Source organism: Cibotium barometz, chromosome 21 (assembly GCF_041138505.1).
Source record: "Cibotium barometz isolate CiBa-2024 chromosome 21, ASM4113850v1, whole genome shotgun sequence".
In the NCBI taxonomy this organism is placed as follows: Eukaryota; Viridiplantae; Streptophyta; class Polypodiopsida; order Cyatheales; family Cibotiaceae; genus Cibotium; species Cibotium barometz.
The window spans coordinates 44,911,601-44,936,668 of record NC_141066.1 but is presented as its reverse complement, the minus strand read 5'-3'; the positions used below and the strand labels follow the sequence as shown (position 1 = coordinate 44,936,668).

The following is a 25,068-nucleotide window of genomic DNA, read 5'->3' as shown; positions in this document are numbered from 1 at the left end:
GTGCTCATGGGTCATGAAAAGGTGAAATGGGAAGGGCTAAGAGGTAAGTTAGGTTTGAGAGGTGGTTGGGAGAAGGGGGATTTGAACTTTGACCCGGGGCATACCTATTTTAGTTTGCAATACTTTGGTTTTTCTTCTAGAATTGATAGGGTTTTCTTTAGCCAGTAAGCCACTTAGATTCCTCATACTCTCAAAATCTCTATTGACTCCAACACTGCTCTTTCTGATCATATGCCCCTTAAGTGGGGATGGCATGTGCTTGGTGGAGATGAAATTGAATTGAAGAAGTTTCCCTCTAGGAAATTAAGGGTGAATAATCTGCTTTTAAAAGATGAGTTGTTTGTCCACCATCAAACTTAGGAAGCCATAGGGAGACTTAAAGGTAGAGGATATGTGCAAGGGTCTTGGAGATTGTTTGCTAATGAAATGCAGGGCATAATTAGGGGAGTTGGGGAATTAAGGAATGAGGAGGGTAGACAGGAAAGAAAGAGATGGGGGGATCTATTGGAATCTCTTCAAAAGACGAGGCAGGTGGGGAAATTAACTCTGCTAAAGAGACTAATTGGTATTTCAAGTGCTAGGTTGGGCTCAAAAGTGAGGATAAGTGCTCAGAAGGAAGAAGCCATGTATAAATGGAAAACCTTTACCAATAAAAGGAAACCTGATGGGTGTTTGTTTAAGCTAACTGAAAAGTTGAGAGGTAAAGAGGTTGTAGGTAGGAATTGAAAGGAATGAGTCTAATAGCTAGGAAATGGGTGGAGTACTCAGGTGCTACTCTCACTCTCAAGGTGGGCTTGGCATTCTTCATCTCCCCTCTCACACCATTGCCAGACTGGCTGTATTTCTGAATGTCTTAACCAGAAGGAAATATGGTCTAAGATGTTAAGGGAATTGGTGGAATGTTCAGCTGTGTGTTTGGATGGAGTATGGCAGGGTCTAAGCTCGAAAGATAAATTAATTTCTCATGCCCCTCTCAAAATAATTGGGTCCCCATTGTGGAAATGGTGAGCTTTCGGTACGGTGGATGGCCTATGAGTGAAGCGCTAGGTGACCTGCGAATGCATAAGTGGGATGGAAAGAGCCAGAGAAATTGGAGATGGATCTTGCCCTGTCTAACAAAGAAGCACAACTGGTCATGTATGTGTCGGAGGAAGTGCATAATGGTTGGACATCCACTCTTGTGGATGATACTCGTTGGATCAAGGATTAGTCCTAGTTAAATGGCTCTAAGCTAGATAAAGGCATAACTAGAATTATGTACAGTGCTTTGAGGGTAAGTGAAGATAATGCTATTCATTGTAACAAAATATGGAAAGTGAATTGGAGCCCTAACTATTGGAGAAGGAAGTGGAAGACAATATGGGAATAGGAAATACCTACTAAATCCTAGGTGTTCTTGTGTATGGGAGCTTTGCCCATTGGCTCTAAATTGGTTCAAAGGAACTTCACAAGTGGATGATGCCTAGATGTTGTAGGACTACCTTGGAAGATGGGAAACATACATTTCGGGATTGCCTTGCTATTAGAGGAGCTTGGGTTAAAATTGGGAAATGGGTTCAGAATTGTCTAGGGGTGCATGGCCAATGGGGGGATTGGCTGTTTGGCAAATGGATAGCTAATGATGAGCACGTGGATGTGATCTTGAGTATCATCAGGTACTGTTGTTTATGGGAAATCTAGAATTCTAGAAACTGTATTGTGTTTCAAAAATCTTGTGATATAGTGATTGATATTGGTGGATTGATGCATAAATGTATTTGTATGTGCTGGTCTGTATGTTTGATTAACAGAATTAGTGGAGCTGAGCTTTTTTATTTCATTCAGTCTCTCCAGTGTGCTATCATCTACTAAGCCTTCTCCATGGGAGGTTAGTTCTAGACATACTGGATTGTGCCTAACTTTTGGGATATTGTTGTGCATGGTCTCAGAAGGTAGAGGGTGAAGACCAACACAACCTGGTATGGACCTAGAACAAAGAGATGTTATAAGAAGGTCAAACAAGCTAGCTACATCTTTGTGGCATTGATTCAAAATCCAATGGGCTCTAGACCAACAGTTAAAATATGGTTCCAAAAAGGGGAGATGAAGGGTGAGATCTTAGAAAAACAGACGCCTAGGGGATGCACATCTGAAGCTTTGTTGAGGCTTGTATTTTTCTGGGATATCACTTATCTTGGGATGAATGTTCTTTTGTATCAAAGGATGATAGATGGGATTTGGTGTGTAGCCTGCTTAATGGTGACTCTGATGCTAATGTTGTTAAGGGCTGACTTTGGGCATGGAAAGATTTTTATGTCAAGCTTTCTTTTTCCTTTTATAATATATATATAATTGGTCCTTCAAAAAAGGTCAAAAATATGTCCTTTTGTACATAAAAAACATGTGCACACTTGTAGTGTGATTTTTTAATGAGTATGGTAAATTTGATTCATTTTTTATGAGTATGGTAAATTTGATTCATTTTTTATGAGTATGGTAAATTTGATTCCATTTTTATTTGGTGGCTTATGTTGAAGAAGAGAGAGGATTTGAGAAACTGACCATGTGATAGCATTCTTGATGCTATGTGTGCCCAGAAGCCCATCTCTAAAATGTGGCAAGAATTGTGACTTGGAAATGGCTTATGTTCATGATCATAGCATTAATTGATGAGAGTGCATTGATGCATTACAATGTAAATGTGTATGTTTCACATGGGTGCACAATACGAATTCTAAAGTTTCAACAAAATGGGCCAAAAGAGTTTTTAGGTATAAAACCCATGTGCATATGGTAAGAAACAAGGTTTATCCTCAAGCACTATAAGAAGGCATAACAAATCCTTGCAAGATACTTATGCAAGGGGTCATGCATGCACACAATATGCCTTAAATTTACTAAGAAAAGTGTCCTTACTTAAATCATGCTTAATCCAATGCAATCGTACAAAAATATGGTAGCATGATCCTCTCAAATAAGTACCTAAGTATACTTACTTTTAGTTCTCCATCTTTTTCTACACTAACTCATTATAGCAAGATAAGCTAAACATTTTCAACAAACTTTTTCAAGTAATGACCTTTATAAATTCTAATGCACGTGATAATGCACATTCCATGTGTAACTTTCCCATTTCTATTATACGAGGATTTCTTTGGGGAGTATCCATTGAAACTCTTTTAAGATGTTCAACCTTTTGTACTCAAGGTAAAAAATCTTAGGGTGCCCGGTTTGAAATGTTTTCACGATTTCAAGTGCATCGTTAACTTGGTCATGGAGGTATGTATTGGCTATCACAACTAGTGTACTAGATGTGAGGTTGAATTGACATTTTCAATAAGGATGGAACATAAATAGATTTTTATTTAAAATGTAATTTGGTACACTCAAATTAGTATGAACCTTAGTTCATTTTGCTTGAGAATCAAAAGGAGACTATTAACAAATATGAGGGCTGTACTACTAGTAAATTTGTTTGAAACAATAGTAAAGAAAGATCCTTTAAGAGAATTTCAAGAGGTGTACATTTGTGGCTTCATGTTTGCTTCTAAAATGTAACATTTTATCTCTAATTTATTGATGTGATTGTTCTCTTTGCTTTGTCTTTGCATAGAGAAAAAGCTATCGTTTGTTTGTGTCATCCTTGTCATTGTGGGTGTGTGTACCCTTAATCCTTTGTGGACATAAATTCATTCAATAGAAGGATGCATTAGAGATAGGGGCTACATCCATGGTTGGAAATTACACTTGATAGTCAACGGTGTGTGAGCATATGGCAGGTAGAAGATAGTTAATGTGCGAATGTATGAGTATAAAGAAATAAGTGTTCAAGTGGTTTATACCATTGTAGGACTTGAAAAAAGGGCAGAAAAAGGGACATTATCTACTCTTTATTAAACAGAGCTTACTCCCTCTCCACATAGCCAAACGAGAGGAAGAATAGGGGCCAAGGAAAAAGCATGATTTTTAGATTTTTGGAATTTGAAATGAAGGTATAATATAATTTCTCACACTTGGGAAAGTATTTTTTTGTATTTTTTGTTGTATGGCAACGTGTGGGTCACCTACTAGTTGCAAAATGACGGTCAAGACCACATTACAAAACGGAGAAAGCCCATGAAGGCATAGGAAGCAGGTATGATAAAGCTGTGGAGAACCCTATGGGGAGGCATAGAAAATGGCCCAAAATGGATGGACATTGCATATGATAATAGAGCGCGTGTGAACCTTTTTAGCAAAGGTGGACATGGCATCCAAATGTGGACGCGCCGATGTGAATGGGACTGGTGGAATGTGGGTTCGAGGAATGAATGAATGAATGAAAGCCTTTGAGCACAGCCTGCTTACTTTCCGTCTTGCTCGCGACGCGCGAGCTCACCCAGCATATCCGGACACGTCAGCGGGTCAGGGTAAAAAAGAAATGGTTAAAATGTAAAGAGACTGGCAATTTACGCAGGACCCAGGTGTTTAAGTACGGGGTCCTTGAATCAACATCAAAGTTTGGGTCCCGTCGTTATCAGTGAAAGTGACTCCTTGGAAAAGCTTTTGCCTCGTTAACGAACACGCTGCTGCTGACCGGAGACTCCGGCGACGGAGACCAAAAGCACTTACCGGGCGGGCAAAAGTTCGAACAGGGGAATTATTATTATTGTTCGGTAGCCAGTGGCCACCCGTTTTAATCTTTGTGCAAGTGGGTGTTTGGACCATGGGCACTATCATGCAAGTTGATTGATTGGTGAGAGCGCAGTTAGAGTCCGGTCTGAAGCATGGTAAGACAAAAAGCTGGCCTCAGTATAAAAAAAAAGCCTGTAAAAAGGTTGCTGCATGGTAGACAATGTGGATGGTCGTAGCATACACTGCTCAGCTGGACCACATTCGCACCACTTCTCAGGTCAAAAGTATGATGACCTGGAGTACTCGCATTTCGCTGCATGGTAGATGACCTGGAGGGTGGTGAGAAATGTGGCATTTTGTGTATGGCAGCTGACGTTGAGGGTGGTGCAAAAGAGCTGAGCTGGATTACAAGTGGACTACCAATACGCAACACAGAAAGATGAAGTGGCGCATGAGCTTTCATGCCATGCAGCCCTACGTCGAAACTGAACTGGAAGGTCCGATGACATGGAGGGCAGTGGCTTCTTTATAAAGTGGACGGCATGTAGATGACGTGGCACTAGCTTGCTGAGGTGGACCAAACTGCATGGTTGAAAAGTTTGATGGACTGGAGAGAGTCCAGTCATGGCTATGCGATGCTGGCCCTGATGTGGAATGCAGAAAGGTCGCTGAGCCCACTCCACGCTAGTATGTATTTGTCCAGCTCAGCAAAATTGATTCCTCACTGCTTACAAAATTGCATTGCATTCCACATCATCATCGTAGTGGGTCTCTTGCTGCTACATTTCAGTTGCGCCAGCGATGATAATTTGAGTTTTGTTGAGCTGGACCAATCACGTGACGGTAACTGGAAATTTCTAATTGACGTGTATAAATTTTTAAAAAGAAGTAAGCTGTTTTTAAAGCGCCAGTTTTGCGGACGTGGACGTAATCGTGTTGCGGACCACTAATTGACGTGTATAAATTTTTTTAAAAAGAAGTAAGCTGTTTTTAAAGCGCCAGTTTTGCGGACGTGGACGTAAACGTGTTGCGGACCAGCAGTGTTGATAAGGACGGGTGTAGGTAGTGCGGAGAGGAAGAGGGAGAGGAGGCTGGCTGACTGGCCCGAAAAATGAAAAAGAAACAGAGGGTTTTTTGGAGTAACCGCATAAAAGGCCTTTGTAGAGAGAGAGAGAGATGGCGACGTGAGATGCGTGCGAAGGTTTACGGGGAGTGGGGGGGCGGTTTTTCAAGTAAATATCATCTCCGCGGACCGCACGAGCGAGAGGACAGAATAAGCAAAATCCCTATCTCGAGATTAATCACTAATCTTTACTGTAAGCTACGAAACTCTTGAATTAGTCTGGTATTAGATTTCCTTCGGGATCTAGCAAGTTGAGAACGGATCGTGCTGGAATCTATTGACCCGTCACCCCCCCCTTTGAGTAAAAAGCTTTTCAAAGCGGAAAATTAGGGCGATAAAATGTTTTCCCAAAATTACCCAAAAAAAAAGCATGTTATCATCATGACGGTGTGGCCAAGAAGACTGTGTTGTTGTGGTAGTGAATCATTAGAGCAACGCACACACGAATATCCAAAGTGGATAATCTGGAGGGATGTATCATCAAGCCTTATGAAGTGCACTTGAATAACCATAGTATGAAACATTAAAAGTTTTCATAGTTTTTTAAATAAAAAATGGGATGTGTTCCCTCTTTTTTGGGGACAATTATGAAGCGAGGAGGGTGATGGCGACCCCTCTGAGATCACACCATTCGCCCTCCCAAGTTGCCAGCTTGGCTTTTCAGGGAATCCAGCCACCAGCCCAACCTTGCGCACCCTTTTTATGCTTCCACCCCTCCACACTATCATCATCAGCATCACCAACCCCCCCGACTCCCCTACCAAAACGTTTCAAGACCTTTCGCTTTCCCCTCCACCACCACAAATCACATTTAATTTTCCAATTACATCCTTAGCATTAAACAAACGCTCTAGTGCCTTTCTTTATTAGTGGCTTGATTTAGATTCTGCTCAAAGCTAATAATTCTTTTTTAAGTCCCTTTGTACTAACATCTCCAACTAAAACTTCCCCCTTTTCCTAGGTGGTGTTCACGCCCTTGTGCAGGTAGGAAAAACAACCATAGAAGCTTACAGATGCAAGGAGGTACAAGTAAGTGAAAAGCACAAAGCTCCCAATGTGACAATATTGCTAAGCACTAGCAACTAGATGGTTATTAAGCTCTCTCTCTCTCTCTCTCTCTCTCTCTCTCTCTCTCCCGGGTGTGTGTGTGTAAAAGAGGACACTCTCACTACCTTTCTGCCACCCATCGTGGGGTAGAAATGGCTAGTGGGATTGCCCTTGGCATGACATGGACCCACCTGGGTTCAAGTCTCTCCATCGATTGGTCTCTCTATAGATCAATAAAGTCGACGGTAAGCAGTTCTCTCTCTCTCTCTCTCTCTCTCTCTCTCTCTCTCTCTCGTGGGACCATTGCCTATTATACCTAGTAATGTCAACTAGAGGAAAATGGCACTTGCCAATTGCCTGCGTCATGATCATGCCTCCTTGATGATTCCCCGATAGTTGTATCGTTAGGAGCTTGTCTTCTTAGAGTTTCAACATCCCTAATGACAATACTATGACAGCCATTTCCTTTTGACAATGAGCTTCTCTTCTACACCTTAAATACACCAACTTGCACAATCCTAGAAGTCCAAGAGCTTAGCATGACATCGATTGTTGAGACAACTGCAAATCTCAACCTCAAAGAGATTAAACCTAAAGGTATTCTCCCTTTGGTCAAGTGCACAAAAGAATGATTTCATTTTCAATATTTATTGTAGTAAGTTATTATCATAACATCATCAAGAAACTCAACCATAGGCTTGCATCATGGTTCCTATTAAAGGATCCATCATGGCTCCTATTAAAGGATCTTAGCTAAACATGCCATTAGACCTTTGAGCACTTGTGATGCTTCGATGCAACAATATGACTCAAGGATCATTGTGAGCTAAGAAAAAAAACCCTTATCATTATACGTTTTAATCTGATCATGCTTCTTTTAAGTACCCACATGACATGATTCTTACAGGATTGTAGGGCTCGAATAAGTTTACATAATTCGTATGATGTTATGAGGATGTGTTGTAGATGGAAGTATGCCATGGCAAAGCTACACCACCTTTGAGAATAAGCACTTATTTGTCTTAGGTTAAATGATTCCTACGTGGATACCACGTGACTTCACAAGCTTTATCCTCTTCATTCTTTACCTGGTTTTTTCTGTAATTAAAACATGCGCACGCAAACTTTTTTCACCCGACACGCACACCTACGCGATTTTTTCAAAGCCATGAGATAGAAAATATTTTTTCACGACACGAATATTTTTTTCCCCACGACACAAATATTGTTTCCCCCACGTGGCCCCCTCCCATTGAATTTGATTTTTTTGCCCTTGCTTATCATGCAAAACGCATATTATATTTACCGAAATTTCCCAATAAGATTTAAATAATTTCTCTCTCTTTCTCTCTAACCAGCCCCACGTACAGTGTTGGAGTTCGTGATTCTTTTTCGCTTGTAGTTTTCTAAATCCCTCTATTAATTTAAACCTTCATATATATATAAATATATATATATAACTACTTAAAATTAATCGAATCCTCCACCACCCTCCTACTCTTCTTCTCCTTCTCCTTCTTTTTCTTCTTCTTGTGTGCGAGGCTGCTAACTTTTTACTGTTTTGGCCATTCATTCTTTCTCAAACCTTTGGTTTGCGAGCTCCCTACAGAGTTCAAAAACATTCCCAATTTCCAAACAAAACAGCCCCTCGATCCCATAATAGCCCACCCGCACGCTTGGCCCCAACACACAAAAACGCACACACACAGTGCACACATACACACTAGTGCACACCTCTCTAGTCCCTTTACACCATAGCTCAAATCCCTATAGGTTTGCCCCCCCTTAATCTTAATTAAAGCCGACTTTAATTATGGGTAATGCCGACCCATTAAATTAAAGTATTGCTTACTGGGAGCTCCCCTTTATAGACCTCCCATTAATACCATCATTATCCGCATAAACCCCTCCTCGGACCTACATTAAGCCCACTTCAAATCCCTGTATAGAGGGCGTCACCCTTCACCAAGCTTTTTATATATACATAAACAGTGTATGGGTTAAAAAAGGATTAAACCCAATATCCTTCCATTCTCTGCAGGCTATATCAATCTGGGTTGGCTTTCAACAAAGGTACTGTGGGCAGCTCACAAGCTCGGGCCTTTTCTGCATGCAGAGTGCTAAGCTAGTTAGCTCGTTGCTAAAATCCATGTACGCTTGCAGAAGATGTAAGGTTTTGCGTTTTAAACTTTCTTAGGTTTAGTTTTGCGTTTTGAACTTTCTTAGGTTTAGCTAAAGGATTTCTAAATTTGTTAAGCTTAATGCAAGCTTTGTTCTGCAGATGAGGGATTGAATCATATGCATAAAGTCTGTTAATTACGCACTAAGTGTACTCATTCTGCAATGCTGTGTAAAGGATTAATCAGAGGCAAAGAGTGACAGAAAGTTCATGCATCTTGTTTAGTGTAGTATGGACATTCACAATCATGCATTGTGGGCTGCTTTTGCCCCTCATTTACATTCCCATGCAGAGGAGAGGAGATAGCAGAGCTTTCTTTGCGTGAAGAAAAGAAGAAACTGTACACATGCTTTTTGCTAAAACAAGCAGGGCTTTTCTGGTGCAAGAAAAGTACTCATTCAAACTTCATTGGATTAATGGGTTCTTGATTTCTTCTGCTAGAAAAAACCTACTGCCAGAGCAGTAATGGTAGAGCTTGATCAGAGGGTAGAATTAAATTATATGCACAAAATGTTTCTCTTTTACCACGTTTAGCTGTCCTTACTCTCGTTTCTCCACCTTTGTCGGCTTTCCTGCCACACTTCTGTCCGCCCAGAACTCGGGCTAGATTTGCGCAATTTGTTCAACTGCGCTAGTTTGTTCTATCGTATTGCCAGCGGCCCTGCTGTGCAAGCTCAGTAGGTCCCTCTTTTGCAAGCAGCTAGTGTTTGGGCGAGGATTTAAGCCCGTGGTTATTTATGAATCAATGGATTTTCTTAAGAATTATGGAGGTTTCAAGCACTTTTCTGATTGTGAGTACTTAAAATAATATGATTTCTCTTTATAATTTGGGAGTATTGCCCCCCTCTCTTGCATGATCCTTTGCAGCTTCAATTTTGCCATTAGTTATGCCAATATGTTGTTCCTGATGGTTAAATTGTGCTAATTAATCTTAGCGTATAATTAATGGGTATCTTGGCTATTTTTTTTCCATGGGTTGATGGTGCAAAGGTCAGCTTGTTCTGCGCTGGTTTGAGAGGAAGCACCTCTAACAAGACCAAAGGTGAGGGGCAATAAACCAACCTGCATCATGTTGCTAGTGTTTACAACTTGCCATCACAATCATTTGTTTCCCCGTGGATAGTCGCTAGTGACATCATAAAGCTGTGCCAAGTGTCGTGCCTGCATATCAGCATCAAAGTTGGACTGCTTTGTCATAGAGCTTAGCACCAGGGGCATCAAAATGTTAACTGCCTAATTAAATCTTTAGCAAGTCTTTCATATTAGAGCAGCAACTCAAATTAACCAACATTATATTTGGCACAATTTTCTCGACGTGATGGGATTTCTAGTGTTACTTAATCGCTAGGGAGATATTTAGAGGGTTTTCATTGAGGGTATTTGGGGCATGCTCTATGTGGTGCATATGCAAATCTAAACCAGTCTCTTAAGATGATGGCTTGCCTTCTTAACATGTTGGAGAAAACACTCACATTATGTGGTTTGCAGTGTGCAACATGGAAGCTTTTCATTGACATCTAGCTTCGCATTTGCAGCATGTGGTATAACATAACGACAAGATACTGAAGGCTTCAATCCAAGCTCCTCAGGTTTACAAAGCTGTCGTGATAGTTGCAATCTCATTCATGATGGTGACAAAGAAGGTCAAGAAGTGTCTCAAGAGGCCACTTGGAAAAGAAAAATGCATCCTCGAGCTCCAAGTAGCAGTCGAGTCAGAGCTCTTGGATGCAAAGCTAGAAAGTGATGAGTATGCTGTGGAGCTGGGAGACTCTGAACATTTGGAGCCATTGGAGGTCATAGAGACACCATCTATAAAGGAAATTTGTAAGCTTTTTAAACATGCCACCATTTTGTGTTAAGATTTGAACTAGATTGGTTCCATAAGTATGTCCAAGTCAACAATAATCTTTACTTTTCTGGTTGTGTGACACATGGGAACTATAGCATCAGTTCTCGACAATGCTCAAGTTGTGGATTTGCTTTCCATTCAAAAGTATCAGAGACGGCAGATCGACAAAGATAGCCTGATCACACGCTGTACGGCACTATCTTTATGTCCTTGGTATTAGAAGGCTTTCTAAGCAGCTAGCCACATCATTTTTAACTTTCTTGCCACATGACCTTATATGTACTCGCCACACCATCTTATATGTAATTGGAAAACCTCTTGTGTGCAGTTACCAGTGAGAATGGAAGCATATTGCTTCAAATGCAGGGGAAAAAAGGGCGGTTGAAGCACTTAATAAAGGCCACCCTCTTCAAAAGCTGTAGGTTTTAGAACTATTTCCAGAGATCCTGATGCGTGCATGTTGCTGAGTTATGGCTGGGAACATTTGAGGTCTTGTCTGCATGTTTGCATTTGCACTTTGTACTTGTATGATCTCTCTGTCGACTGATCTTGCTAAATTTTTTCTTTACAAGTCGGCCGCGTGATGGGTCTCTGTGAAGGCAAACAGAAGACCAAAATAATCAGAGTTTTTGATGGAACAGTAAAGTTTAAGAGAGGTACAGGGCTTGCATTCCTGCCCCTAAGTGCAAGATAACACTCAGTCGCTCTTGTGCTTTGCCATTTGCTTTCCAATGACATGGCGACATGTTTTCAAGTCAGGTGTCTGTGTACTCACTGTGGCTATCCATGTTTTGCTTGATCTAGATGGCATTCCTAGCAAACGGGTTCTTCAAGAACGGGATGCAAACAAACTCCTAGCTGAGGTGGAGCTAATGAAGAGATGTAAGTGTTTCACACAGGCCACATCCCTGTTAAGGGTGTGTTAGATTAACTAAAATGTGCACTCGATAACACTTGACATTTACATGGTGGCTTATGACATTCCTTTTCATTTTGATGACTATAACAGTGTGTAATGAGAGTGAGAAGGTGCTCTTACCTGGCATGGTCGAGGAGATTCATTGGGATGTCGTCAAGTACTGGCTCCGTAGGTACAGCCTATTCTCTCGATTCGATGAAGGGATCAAGCTTGACGAGGAGGGCTTGTTCTCTGTAACACCCGAAGAGATTGCAAAACACCAAGCTGCACATTGTGGTTCGGGTACCATAATTGATGCATTCACCGGCATGGGTGGAAATGCCATCCAGTTTGCTTGCATGTAAGCATACATATTCATGTTATCCCTTTAATATACTGTTTTTTTTTTATTTATTGAAATGAGGATGCAACGGGGAGATTTAGATGTATACATAAGGCAAATAGGTGAAGCATTATGGCTGTTTTTTGCTTTTTAACAAATCCTTTTCCTTCATTTCAGGAACTTCCACGTCATAGCCATAGATATTGATCCCAAGAAGATTGAATATGCACGACACAACGCGGAAATATATGGTGTAGCCAACAGGATAGACTTCTTAGTTGGGGACTTCTTTCAATTGGCTCCATCCCTTAAGGTTGTCATTTACCCAAACTCAAACTCATGCAGCAACTCTGTGTGTTTATTTTTCACAAGGGATATGAAGAGATTGAGTTTGGCTCTAAGGGCTCCATGATGTTTGTGTCGTAACTTGTACAGGCAGATGTCGTGTTCTTATCGCCACCGTGGGGAGGCCCAGAATACATTAAGGCGGAGAAGTACAACATCGAAACCATGCTGAAGCCTGCAAATGGGTATTTTCTCATTCCTATTCTCAATGTCAATTGATTCATGTATGTATGAATGTATGTACGCATATACGCACATAGATATGTAGCTCCAAGTTGCACCTGTGTGTATGTAGATACCTGTGTTCAGCTCTGCTCTTAATAAAAAATGTGTATTTATGTATATATCCCTATAAAAACCTGACATATGTTTACATAAGTGTTCAACCCTGCTCCTATTCATGTGTGTATGTGTGTGCAGGGAGCATGCATCCCTGCTCCTTTTCTTGCATGCGTGTGTATATAGATATACCTATGCGTGTGTATGTGTGAGCATCCATATGAGAGCATATAGGTGGTCACCTTGTTCCTCTCTTGTGCATATGTATACATGCACCCATGATCCCAGGTGTTCAAACCTGCTTATATCATGAGTATGCATCTGTGTTCCCAGTGTACTGGAGTTACTTCTAGATCAACCACCGTATCTTTATCAAATTGTTCGTGCAGGTTTTCTCTATTCAAACTAGCTCTATTGGCAGCTCCTAGTGTCGCATTTTTCTTGCCTCGGACAGTTGATGCCGACCAACTTGCCCAGCTATCATGGCTTTCAAATCCTCCACTACCTTATGAGGTAATGTTTTTGGCCACCTTTAGGTACCACTCTTGATAGAGAGGATCATAATGATGAGTTTATTCTTAATGTGTTTCTGCATAAAGCATGTGACTGATGCTAGAAGGGTGCAACCATGTAGATTGAGAAGAATTATGTCCATGATGAGCTGAAGGCTGTTACTGCCTACTATGGGAAGATCGTCAGCTGAAAATATGCAGTGTTCAGGTGGAAAATCCATCAGTATTACAAGAAAAATGCTAGTATGGCAGTGTGGAGAGGTACTACAAAAAAGCCAATTTTTGGGACCATCTCATTGGTAGAAGTGCGTATCTTACTGTAAAACCCCCCAAGATGGGTTCGGATGGTGTCATGTACATAGATAATTTATAATTGAAAGCATTCATTATGCCCTCATGCTATGAACTGACATAATTTATAATTAAAACATTCTTTATGCCCTACTGTAGACTGCACCTTAAAGAAAATACATACACCCTCATGGTGAAGCTTTTACCCGCCCCACCACCCCTCTTTCAATGTATGATTATGCAGTAAAATTGCAGCAAGCCAAGACTTACTGATCAGTATGGCAGGCCATTGGTTTGTAAGGCACAGCATCAGTACTTCAGGCCATTCGTATCGAATAGCATCAGGACGGAATGCCATTTGTATGGCACAGTATCAGTTCAGCAGGCCACTAGTAGTATGGCACAGCACCATCTAACAGGCCACTTACACGGCCGTGTGGGTGCGACAAATCAGTAGTGGGCAGGAGGAAGTATTAACACGTCATTAGGAGGGCAGCCTAGCAGTAGGTCCCAGTTCACTTCCGACAGCAAATCAATGGTCTAAAATTGCCGTGATGGCGACACCTCTTTCCAACCATAGATCCACATGGTGTGTCACATAGTCACGAGCCCGATGGGGGCTGCCGTATTAATAATGTGTCATACTTGTGCCATGCCATATCAATAGCAAGTTGAGCCTAGTAGTGAACTAGGGGAAGCGATCTTGCGGGTGAGAACTAGGGGGGAGGGGGGATGGGTCTAGGACTCAGAAATTTTTTGAGAAAGTTCAAAAGAGGATTTGAACTCAGAAATTGCATTTTGGAAGTGAAATGTCTAACCACTATGCTATACTTCTTATGATCGCCAAAAAAACTTTATTCTGCTAAGAAACTAATCTTCCAATCCCCTAATTCACCCCTAGTTCACCTCAAGTTCATTCCTCTAGTTCACTATGAGTTCACTTTTTTGTCGGATAATTTTCATCTTAGTTCACCTAACCCTGAGTTCATCTGTAGTTCACTTTAGAATTATACGGTGCAGATTCAATACCGATAGCAACCTCTTCCTCTTTCCAACCATAGATCCCTCCTGAAACATGGTGTGTCACATAGTCACTAGGCCCATCAGAAGGCTCCCATCAGAAGGCTGAACAAGCCACTATTACGGCATGGCAGTAGTATGGAGCAGAAAAGCAGGCTGTTGCTACGGCAGACCATGGGCATCAGTACGGTGGCGAGCCCGGTAGTACGGCGCATAAGTACGACAATGTTAGTATTACAGCCGGCCAGTACGGCACAGCAAGCGCCCAGTACGACAGACATTAATACGGCCTAAGTACGAGGTGGAAACCCTGGACCGCTCACATTTGAGCAGATTGTTTAAAACGGAGAGACTCAAGTTTGAGTACTTACCTGCTTCAAAGGACGGACTCCTTTCCCCATTCTGCCAATACGTTGCGAACCACCGTTGCTTTGCATTATCTATCTTCCCAGCAGAGCAAAGATTTTCTGCAGTACATCAAATGCACGCTAGCGAAACCCCATATCCTTTTCCTTTGCTTCTTAGTTGAATGCAGTTCACATGACGTAGGGAAACTCGTGAGCTTGAAATTAATTGCACAGATCTTGAAAACTAAACTGAAAATTTTTGATGTTTTTTTTTTTGAATCCTCGATAATAATGGATTGTACTCAAAAAGCCCCATGTTGTATGACCAAAACCAAATGCATTAATTGTTTAGAGAGAGGCACTTACAACTCAACTTTTGTAACAAGGGCACAATAGTCCATAGATGATGGTTTTTTTTTTTTTTTGCTTAGATAGTTTTTTTTTGTTTGTTTGCAAAAGTGGTAATGAAATTGGATGGCAATGAGTTAAACGATTTTTTTTTTGTTTGTTTGCAAAAGTGGCAATGAAATTGGATAGCAATGAGTTGGATTTGAACATAGAACCTTCCATAGGCAAGGGCACTATTGTCTTGAGTTAGAGCATAGTTGCATGAATAATATTGTTACAAATATAATCCAATCTCACATCTCATCAAAAGTCAAGTAGTGCGTCTCGAATCAACATGTTACATAACCAAGGTGGATCAACAAAACAAGGCTTAAACATGATTAATTTTAAGGAGATAATATCTTACTAATTAAGATTGAAAAAGCATAATGAAAAGTCTAAAGAAGATCACACTCTCACTGCATTAATCAATCGCTTATATATATGCTCGTAATCCAAGTACACCTTATAGCTCCAATGAGAAGCCTCTCAATCCTCACAAGATCCATGCATCAAGTACATGTCTTCACAACATCATATAAAGCATGTGAGCTCTATGGAATCCATTTGGACTCCATCTAAAGAATGATGTGACTAGCACACGACATAGCTCCAGGATCTCAAGCATTAAAGAAGCAACAACTCATTACTTTTGTGATCTATGGAGAGGCAACACTACATTTGCATAATCAATTTTTTCATATGAGAAATAAAGCTACCTAGGAAATTGGCATGTTTGGTTAGTTGGCAATGCTCAAAACTAGCTAGCCAATTTTTCTACTACCTCGGTTCTAGCATAGAAAACTTGCCAGTTGTGAGAATTGGCTGGCTACATGGGTGCAAAATATGAGCTAGCTAGTTGACCAGCTTGTTGGCTAGCCAAAAGTACAAGCCTATCCTAGGGTGGTTTTTTGGTTGTATGAAATCAGTTGGTTTGTTGCGAGCTCAAAAAACTATAGATTCCTAGTAAGCTAGATAGTTTTGTTTGCAAGCAATCTAGCCAATTGTCACAAGCAAACTACTTGCTACTCTCTACTTGGTAGAAAAAACAAACTAGTTGGTAGCAAAAATTAGGTAGGAAAAGCCAGCTACCTGGCTGCCTTTCTCAACCTTCTATTTTAATGAAAACTTGGCTTTAATCACACAAAACATGATTTCTCTATGTTGTATCTTGCTACAACTAGGTTGAAGTTAGCTTGCCTCCTTTTGTGAGCTTTATGATATTAAACAACAGTTGTTGGAGACTACAATGGCAATTAAACAAAAACAATACATCCAATGATAGATGATGCAAAAGCTTATTCTTGATGATAAGAAAAATTTCATATGTCCACAAAACTTTGATCCTAAGACATTGAACATGATTGTACTAAAGAGACCAAGGAGCTAATCCCTTTGATATATTACATTGGTGGAATAGCGCAAATGACTTGCTTTTTGTAGATCTTCACAATATGAACAATGATAAGAATGTACTTTCTTTACATGTTTTGGATCACTATGTGTGGTTTATAGTAAACAAATAGTAGTCTTATGGGTGCTTTTGGACTAGTATATGACTGCAATACTTTATGAAGGCTATTGCTACACAGCAGTGTGATGCTTATAATTCCTTGCATCTTAAATTTGTTTATTATTTTACAAGACCAAAGATTAAACATGCTAATAGCATGTGCTTACAACCAAAGTTTAAAAGTGTGCTTGCGACCTATGGATAGTTGGCTGAGTTGTCAATGCCACTCTTGGCTCTTCATGTTGAGATATCGAGCTCAACCAGTGTAGATATGGATGACATGTCATGATGATACCTTTGCACTTATACCATTGGCATGATTGGTAAGATGATATCTCTGCACTTATACCATTGGCATGATTGGTGAGATTACATGGTTGATATGTTATAATAGTTTACAAGATGTAATAACTACTTTGGTTTATTACAGCCATGGCATCATTATAGCACTAGCTCATATAGTCAGGTTCACCCTATGAACCTTGTATGGATATGGATGACATGTCACATGATACCTCCACACGTATACCACTGGCATGATTGGTGAGATTATGGATGATATGCTGTTAGTGGTTTACAAGATGTATAAGATCTACTTTGATTTATTATAGCTATGGCATCATTATAGCGCTAGCTCATATAGCTAGGTTCACCCTATGGACCTTGTATGTTTTAGTAATAAAGTACTATCCCTTATAGTATATACTTTTATCTCTATGTTATGGATATAGAGAAGTAAGAAGAAAGAAAGTCAACCATCCATCTCTCTTATGTAGTTGTCTACTCGTGTGATATGTGAATAAATTTGCTTATTACAAGGAGCTCAAGCTCACCCTCTCCCCCCCATTCTTCTTATGGTATCAAAGTGTAAGCTTGGATAATGAGCGCAAGATGCAAGCAAAGGAAGTGGTACATGTGTAAGAGCCATCTCTTTCCCTTTAATTCGAAAGCAAACCTTTGTAGGTAGTTTCTAGAGTCAAGGACAGTAAAAATAGACACATGTTCAAGTCAAGAGCTTATCTTAGCCTTTTTGAATCATGTATCATTCTACCTTACCTTAGAGTTGTAATTGCAACTTCCAGATGTGGGTGCACTAGCTTGTCCTCACTCCATTGTCACATTTGAATGCTCCTTTATCATCATAGTGATGGTAAATCTCTCTGTTACGGCCCTTACACGTGGTAACACGTGGGACTTACACGTGGCAGCACATGGGACACGTACACATTGTTATGTGGGATTTACACGCCAATAATGCGTGGGACATGCGGATGTTGAGTGGGTAAATCAATGTGATGATTGTAGGCCAAATACCTAGTGATGTGTAGCATGGGGATACCAGTGGAGACACAGGGGGTGCGTGAGTATGGTGTGTGGTTGGGAAGGTACACACTAGATGCCGGGGTCATTGGTATATATAATGGTTGGGTCGTTAAACATGGTATGCCAAGCTAGGTTTATTTTTACTATTCTTGAGTTCTTCTTCTTCTCTCTCACGTTTTTTGCACGAGGCTAGATACAGATACCTTGCCTATTTTGCATGGAGATTTTACACTCTTTATGCCTAGATGGAGGTAAAAATAGATAACCTTTGTGATGGTTCTCTCTCATAAAAGGCAGGGGTGGAAGAAGAAGCTAATGCAAGAGGGAAACCTACATAGAAACTTATTTAGTAAGCATCCAACTATCAAGTATGCAAGATTCAATAGAGTACGAGAAAGCAAGAGTAGGGAAGAATGGGAGATCACAAGTATTTTATTGTTGGCGATGGAATGATTATGTATTGCTTATTGTCAAAGTTGACTTATATATAATTAACTAGTTTACACACTAGGTCAGCCAAACTTAAAAATGTACTCGAAGTCCTTATACTTTTCCTATTAAGCTCATAATAAGGCCTCTTTATATGTTCTAGCATTGTCTTACAAAAGATAAGTGGTTTTCTTGACTTCGAAACCGAAATTTAGCGGTTCCCTTCATAGAAGCCTTACACTTCTAGTAAGACCCAACTTAATGTCAGCTACTAAGATTGAGTTGGGGTTTGAGGCCGTCACCTCACTCTCTTTGGCTTTGCAGATCGGGATGCAGTCTGCGAGGTTTTGGAGCCCAAATGGAAGCATTTATGTCGTAGAGCCTTGAGTTATAACACCTTGATGAGGATCCAGCGTGCTTCGGTGTGTGGGTAAAACTATGTTACTTGGGGCTCCTGCTTGGCAGATCTCTGCATATGGGAAGGCTTCTCGTTAGATGGTGGCCACCAAGTCTTTTCTTGGGCATTGTATTTTCCTTGGCTAGCGAGGGTACTCTTGGGTGTGCTTCCACTCCTTCTTAGTGACCTCCCTGAAGGCTTCTATCTAATGGCTGCCAAATCTTTGCTTGGGCATCGTACTTTCCTTGTCTAGCTAGGGTACTCTTGGATACTTCTTAGTGACCTCCCTAAAGAAGGGTTGTTTAGGTTGAGGTTTGGGGGATGGTCTTCATCTTCACTTCTGCCGATGAGGTTTTAGATCTCCATAGTGGTTTGTCAACATGGTAAGGTGATAGGGTTGTTAAGTGTTAGGGGTTACCTGAGGTGATGGATTTTATGAGTGGAGAATGAGGCTTGGAATGTTGATAGGTTTGGGGCTTCCTCATCTCTACCAAGTTATATCGCGGGAAATAATTTGGAAAGTTTTGATTCTTTTCTAATCCATTACACAATTAATGGCTATAATCCATCCCCTCACACAAGTATGATTCTCTCTTTCATAGTATATGTGAGGGTAACATAAAACTTGCAAGATGCAGGCTTAGTTTCGACATGAAATTTATCTTCAAAACAACCGATGGTCATGGATTGGGAATTATTTTACCATGGTGATGGTAGTTGTGCCAATGGTGGGTATCCTAATGAGGTCCACATCTCTTTAGAAAAAGTGTTGTGGCCCCATTGTCAAACTAAGGTGAGCCACACAACTTGCAATGACGTAGGTCTATTTTCAATATAAAATTAAGCTTCAAAACAATCGACGATCATAGATTGGGAATTTTTACTGCCCATGGTGATGGTAGTTATGGATGATGAGAGGGGTGGGTGGCCTAATGAGGTCCACATGTCCAAAGTTAAATGTTGTGGCTAGCACCCATGCAACCAAAAATCCATGCTAAGTGGTCTTTTTAGGGAAACTCTAACTCAAGATGAGTTGGTTCCACTGTTGGTTCTATTTCAAATGTATTAAGCATGAATAGGGATGTGATTTTGGCATCTAATCGTGCATACCTTGACCCAAGCTTATGTAAAAGAGTGTCAATCCATGGTTGTGACGTGAATCCAATCCTCATAATTGAGAGGCTTTGTGAGGGGCTCATATTCTTGGTCCTCATCTTCGCCATCCAACATCTTGTTTACAAGCTCTACATATATTAATTGATGGGGTGTGAGCTTTTACATTGCATGCTCTACAGACATCGACGACGACTGAAAGCAATCTGAGCAATTGAGACTCATTGGTGAGAATGCCTCGACCCATGGCCCGATGAGTCTTCCATGTTTTCGAGTTTATTTTTAAGGACTGGTTACCCTTGTGTATATAAATGTGATTTGGTTCCAAATCAAGAAATAGCTGCTATCATGTAAGGCCTTCCGAGGATCATGGTGTATTACCCTGATCCTCTTCTCTGAAAGTCCATCACCATGAATTTGTGGTAAAAGTTGATCCTGAATGTCTTACATCTCACCCAAAGGTTAGCTATGTACTTGTCGGTAACAACCTTGACCATGAGGCTTGTGCCTATGAGTGATGGGCTTCCCCAAGCCTCCCAAGAATCCTTGGTGACTATGCTGACACAAGCACCACCATCATGCAAAGCTTGTGGGGACCATCGTTTCTTTATAAACATGTGATATGGCATTTATTTCATCGCTAGTGTCTTAGATTTTTTTGGTTGTCCTTTTGTATTGTGTATGGAGGGAGGGTGCTCAGTGCGGCACAACTCATCCTCCTCCTCTTTAGGTTCAAGTGTTCCCTTCATCCAGTCCGATAAGTCTCCTCTTAGGTTCCGTCCAATTGGATAAATCTCCTCTTAGGTGTTTCCTAGTCATCCAGTTGGATAAGTCGGAGGATAAGTCTCCTCTTAGTTTCCATCTAGTTAGATAAGTCTCTCTCCAAAGTTGAGAATTTTCTTGTAAAAAAGAACTTATTGAGACTTAAAATTATAAGGATAAAAAGTCTATGAAGTACACTATGTCCCTCATGCAATATTCACTTGGTTTGTAATTTCTTGGAGGTGGGCTTGGACCTACCAACATGTAAGGGATACACACTAATCCTTCTCTAGGAGTGGTTCTTGTGATGGCGTTGAAATGAAGTCATCACCTTTCACATCAGAGAAAATATTCTGGTGACTATGATGACCCAAAAAGGCCTACTTTCACCTCCCAATGAGCTGCCTCCTTCATTGCATCTAGCAATGCAAGATCTGGTTGTGGATTGATTCTCGAGGCAAAGGCTCCAAATCTAGCTATTTTTGTGGCTTCTTAAGAATTGCCATAAATTCAACTCTACGGCCTTTGGCATGCTCTAAGGCTCCCTTACTTGTTCTCTGATTGACTCTAGAATAGGTTCTGGGATACGCTCAGGTGTGGGATCAATGGTTCATACTCAACCACTTGCTCAAGTACTGGCTCTAGTTCATCCTCCTCCACCTTCCTTATAAGCTCTCATTAGCTCTTTCTCCAACATGAGGTTGAGGTACTCTTTGAGTTTCTTTCGAAGGTTTGCATAGTCAATGGGTTTCTACTCTTTATGAAGAGATGGTTTGTGCAGGAGATTGCTTGTCTGAACCACTTTTAATGGTGGTCATGATGCCATTCCCTTTGACAACTAATAGTGCATTGCGTATCTGTGTGCTCTTTGAGGTTTTCTTCTTTTAGACCTCTTGTTCTAATCCTTTAGCCTTTTGAGGGGCTACTGTAGTCCTCGGGGGGGTCACCTTATAGTAGTCTTGTGTATAACGTGCGTTCATAGGGTACTTTAAAAATCCCTTTTTTTAAATTTTAGGTTACTTTTTATACCCCTTTTGTAAATTTTGAAAACAAATAAAAAATCCTTTCTGTAAATTTAAAATTTTAACAAGCAATGGATATCGACACTCCTTCTGTAACTTTCAAATTGAAATATGATCATGCATTGTCTCTTACTGACACAATGAAGCGCATAGAAAGCTTCATTAATCATGGGCATGAGAATTCGGTTAACAATGAAACCAGGGTAATCTTTGGAGCAGTTTACAGTCTTTCCAAACCTGTAACCAAGTATATAGCAACCGTCAGAAAAATCCGTTACTCAACTCCTAGGCTATCTCAGAAGGTACTGGAGGAGGCAAGAGCCAAGCACGAGGCCAGTACTGCCAAGGACGACAGCTTCATGCATCGAGAAAAGACCCCTCCCCAAATTTGAAGGCCTCACATCTCTATCCCGTCCAGTTGAAGGCTCCCTGAAGGAGCTCTAATTGTTTGAAGAGGGTATGGGTGATTATCCCCCAAGTGTTTGTCACTATCTCTGTCGGTGAAGTGTGTATTGCAGCCATAGCTAGTGTCCAACGAACACATCATAAATACAATGTTTTCACACTACTGACCAACTCCCTCTTTGCCTTGTTGTAGTGCTCCATGCCACTGCACTGTTAAGTATAAACTGTCTCAACCATGACATGAGTCTCAACGTATGAAGCAAGACCTGTCCCTCAGTTCTCAGTAAGTCGAAAACTTGTTATCTCAGGGATCTGTTCTGCTTAGAGTACTGAGAACTGGCACGAGTCAGAATTCCTATCAGGTAATAGAGAATTGGGTAGTGTGTCCTCCCTAGTAATATGATAGGACAAGCTCAACTTATTTTCACGTCGGAAGCTATGATTGCCATCATAAGTCATCTCATTTTCACAAGGACGATCCATCCTACTCTGCAAGTGTGAGTGCCAAAATGCAAGAAGGATCAGTGGTTGGCAATAGTACCAAGAATGAAACTCGAATGAAAAGGCTTGCTTCTTCCTCTAACCTCCTCAACAGCAAACAAAGTCTTACTAGATGATTTACTGTCTACAGATCCAAGAATTGTCAGAAATCTCTTCTCGACATAGGCTTAGGTAGAAATTTTTTATTACAAGCTTGATCAAAATCTCAAAGTTTGAGTCATTTGGGTCTTCAATAAACAAACAAGAGCACAAAAAGAATAAAAACACCACTACCAAGTTCACCATATGCCTTTCTCCACAACTAGCTAGAACCATAACAAAGCCTGGGCATGCTTAAACAAGTACAAAAGCATAGAGGCCTTCTAGGTTACACAGTCTTTGCATGCTCAAATGGATACAAAAGTACAAAAAACATAGAGGGAATTAATTACACAAATATGTATTGAATAGCTTAATGCAAACACCAAATACATGAAAGGCCCGAGTAAAGCAAAAACAATGTGTCACAAGTGCCGTGTTCCACATGCGTATCCCAAAGTGAAGGAGGACTGTATGCACCTTGTATGAAGCGAGGAAGAATCTGGTCTTTACTCGTCTGCAGTTGCAATAAACAAATGTATCACATAGCTGACTCCACAAATCGCCTATTGTCCTTGAATGGATGTTGGGATGTGGCAGCACGCTGCTTTGATCTACATGAGGTATAATAATTCCTCATAGCTTGTCACAAATTTCTTCGAGTTCCATGATATGCACTAGTGCTTATTGCTGCCAGTATTAGAGACCAAAGCGAAATCACACATTGTCAAATAGAAGTGCTATAACATATGCATAAAAGAGACATAAGAACTTACGTGCTTCGTTATGATAACGAAGTGTTTTGTGAAAGATACAACACAAACATGATGCCAAAACGCTGCCATTTTCAGAAACTTGTACCATACTTGTAAACTTATCATACCTCAGTTTCTTATCAAACCTCAATTTTTCTAAACGTTAAAATGTCGATACCAGCTATAGCGTGCAGAATGTCTTCTCCATTACCATAAACAGGAACACTTGTTGCCAGGCTGAGCATAACCTGCACCATACTTGTAAACTTATCAAACCTCAGTTTTTCTAAACCTTAAAATGTTGATACCAGCTGTAGCGTGCAGAATGTCCTCTCCATTACCATAAACAAGAACACTTGTTGCCGGGCTGAGCATAACCTGCACCATACTTGTAAAACTTATCAAACCTCAGTTTTTCTAAATGTTAAAATGTTGATACCAACTGTAGCATGCAGAATGTCCTCTCCATTACCATAAACAGGAACAAGTCTTACTAGATGATTTATTGTCTGCAGATCCGAGAATTGTCAGAAATCTCTTCTCGACATAGACTTGGGTAGAAATTTTTTATTACAAGCTTGATCAAGATCTCAAAGTTTGCATCATTTGGGTCTTCAAGAAACAAACAAGAGCACAAAAAGAATAAAAACACCACTACCAAGTTCACCGTATGCCTTTCTCCACAACTAGCTAGAACCAAGATCACTTGTTGCCACTTGTTGCCGGACTGAGCATAACCTGCACCATTTTGACAAGTCAAAGCTTCGTTTATAGTCCACATACCTACCTCCCACTTTCATCCTCATCTTTTGAACTCTTCCCAAGTACCACGTGCCTTGAGATACATCCATTTGGTTCAAGCTTGTGGGCTTCCTATTACGCTTTAGATGCTTGGTACTTGCTTGTCCTTGTGTGTAATCCACAAAATAGACAGCACAATCACTACCTATCCCAAAGAAATTCGCATTGCTTGAAGATTGTTGTTTTGATTCATGGGAAAAATAAACACCCTGTCTTACTCTTGTTAATCGATCCTTTGACAATGTTGAATTCCCATTTAATTGGCTAACCAATGTAGATTTGAAGATATACTTTCCATCAACTTCTACAGTGGGGTTAATCTTTTGTCTCGTTGTGATTGTCTTTGAGTCATTTGCCTCATCTAAGATGCCATCAATTTCATGTCGTATCTCACTAACTGCAATGACCTCATCATTTTCATCCGGATCTCCTTGAAGTTGCTGGTCATCCTTTGTTGGCTGTTGAAAATCATCATAATCATCTGCTTCTCCCATATCAGCATCCAATTTTGACCATATCGATTCTGTATCCACCCAAGGTTGTGACCACCACTTCAAGCTCTCTCCTTTGTTGGCAGGTTTTAATCCCAATGGCTCACACAGGTTTTGAGCTTTCTGTAAGCCCTCTTTCAATGCATCCACTATTTTTTCATCCGAGGAAACCGCTTCATAGTCACCTAAATCTGCTTCTAAACTTCCTTCTTGCTTATTCAAACACTTCCAAATATGTTCTTGTTTCTTATGAGCTCGTGAAAAA

At 40.6% G+C, this 25,068-nt stretch overlaps 1 protein-coding gene and 1 long non-coding RNA gene across 5 annotated transcripts; one reads left to right on the top strand and one right to left on the bottom strand.

The window, feature by feature from the left end:
• Positions 1-8,796: 8,796 nt before the first annotated feature.
• Positions 8,797-13,563, top strand: LOC147627213 (uncharacterized). 4 transcript variants are annotated; one of them, XM_086815881.1, is made up of 12 exons: positions 8,797-8,931; positions 9,933-9,984; positions 10,478-10,766; positions 10,887-10,979; positions 11,120-11,209; positions 11,364-11,447; positions 11,596-11,673; positions 11,801-12,050; positions 12,210-12,345; positions 12,468-12,562; positions 13,046-13,169; positions 13,291-13,563. In XM_086815881.1, the coding sequence occupies exons 3-12, from the start codon at positions 10,568-10,570 to the stop codon at positions 13,357-13,359; spliced, it is 1,218 nt and encodes a 405-aa protein (XP_086672007.1). In that variant the 5' UTR covers positions 8,797-8,931; positions 9,933-9,984; positions 10,478-10,567; the 3' UTR covers positions 13,360-13,563. The 4 variants fall into 4 exon arrangements, with proteins under 4 accessions (XP_086672007.1, XP_086672009.1, XP_086672010.1 ...); XM_086815883.1 differs by having other exon boundaries at positions 8,800-8,931; positions 9,938-9,984; XM_086815884.1 differs by having other exon boundaries at positions 8,836-9,984.
• LOC147627214 (uncharacterized) lies at positions 10,755-11,968 on the bottom strand. Its single transcript, XR_015268463.1, has 2 exons — positions 11,831-11,968; positions 10,755-11,382 (listed from the first exon to the last, which is right to left on the bottom strand). It is a non-coding gene; the product is annotated as an uncharacterized LOC147627214 (long non-coding RNA).
• Positions 13,564-25,068: the final 11,505 nt, after the last annotated feature.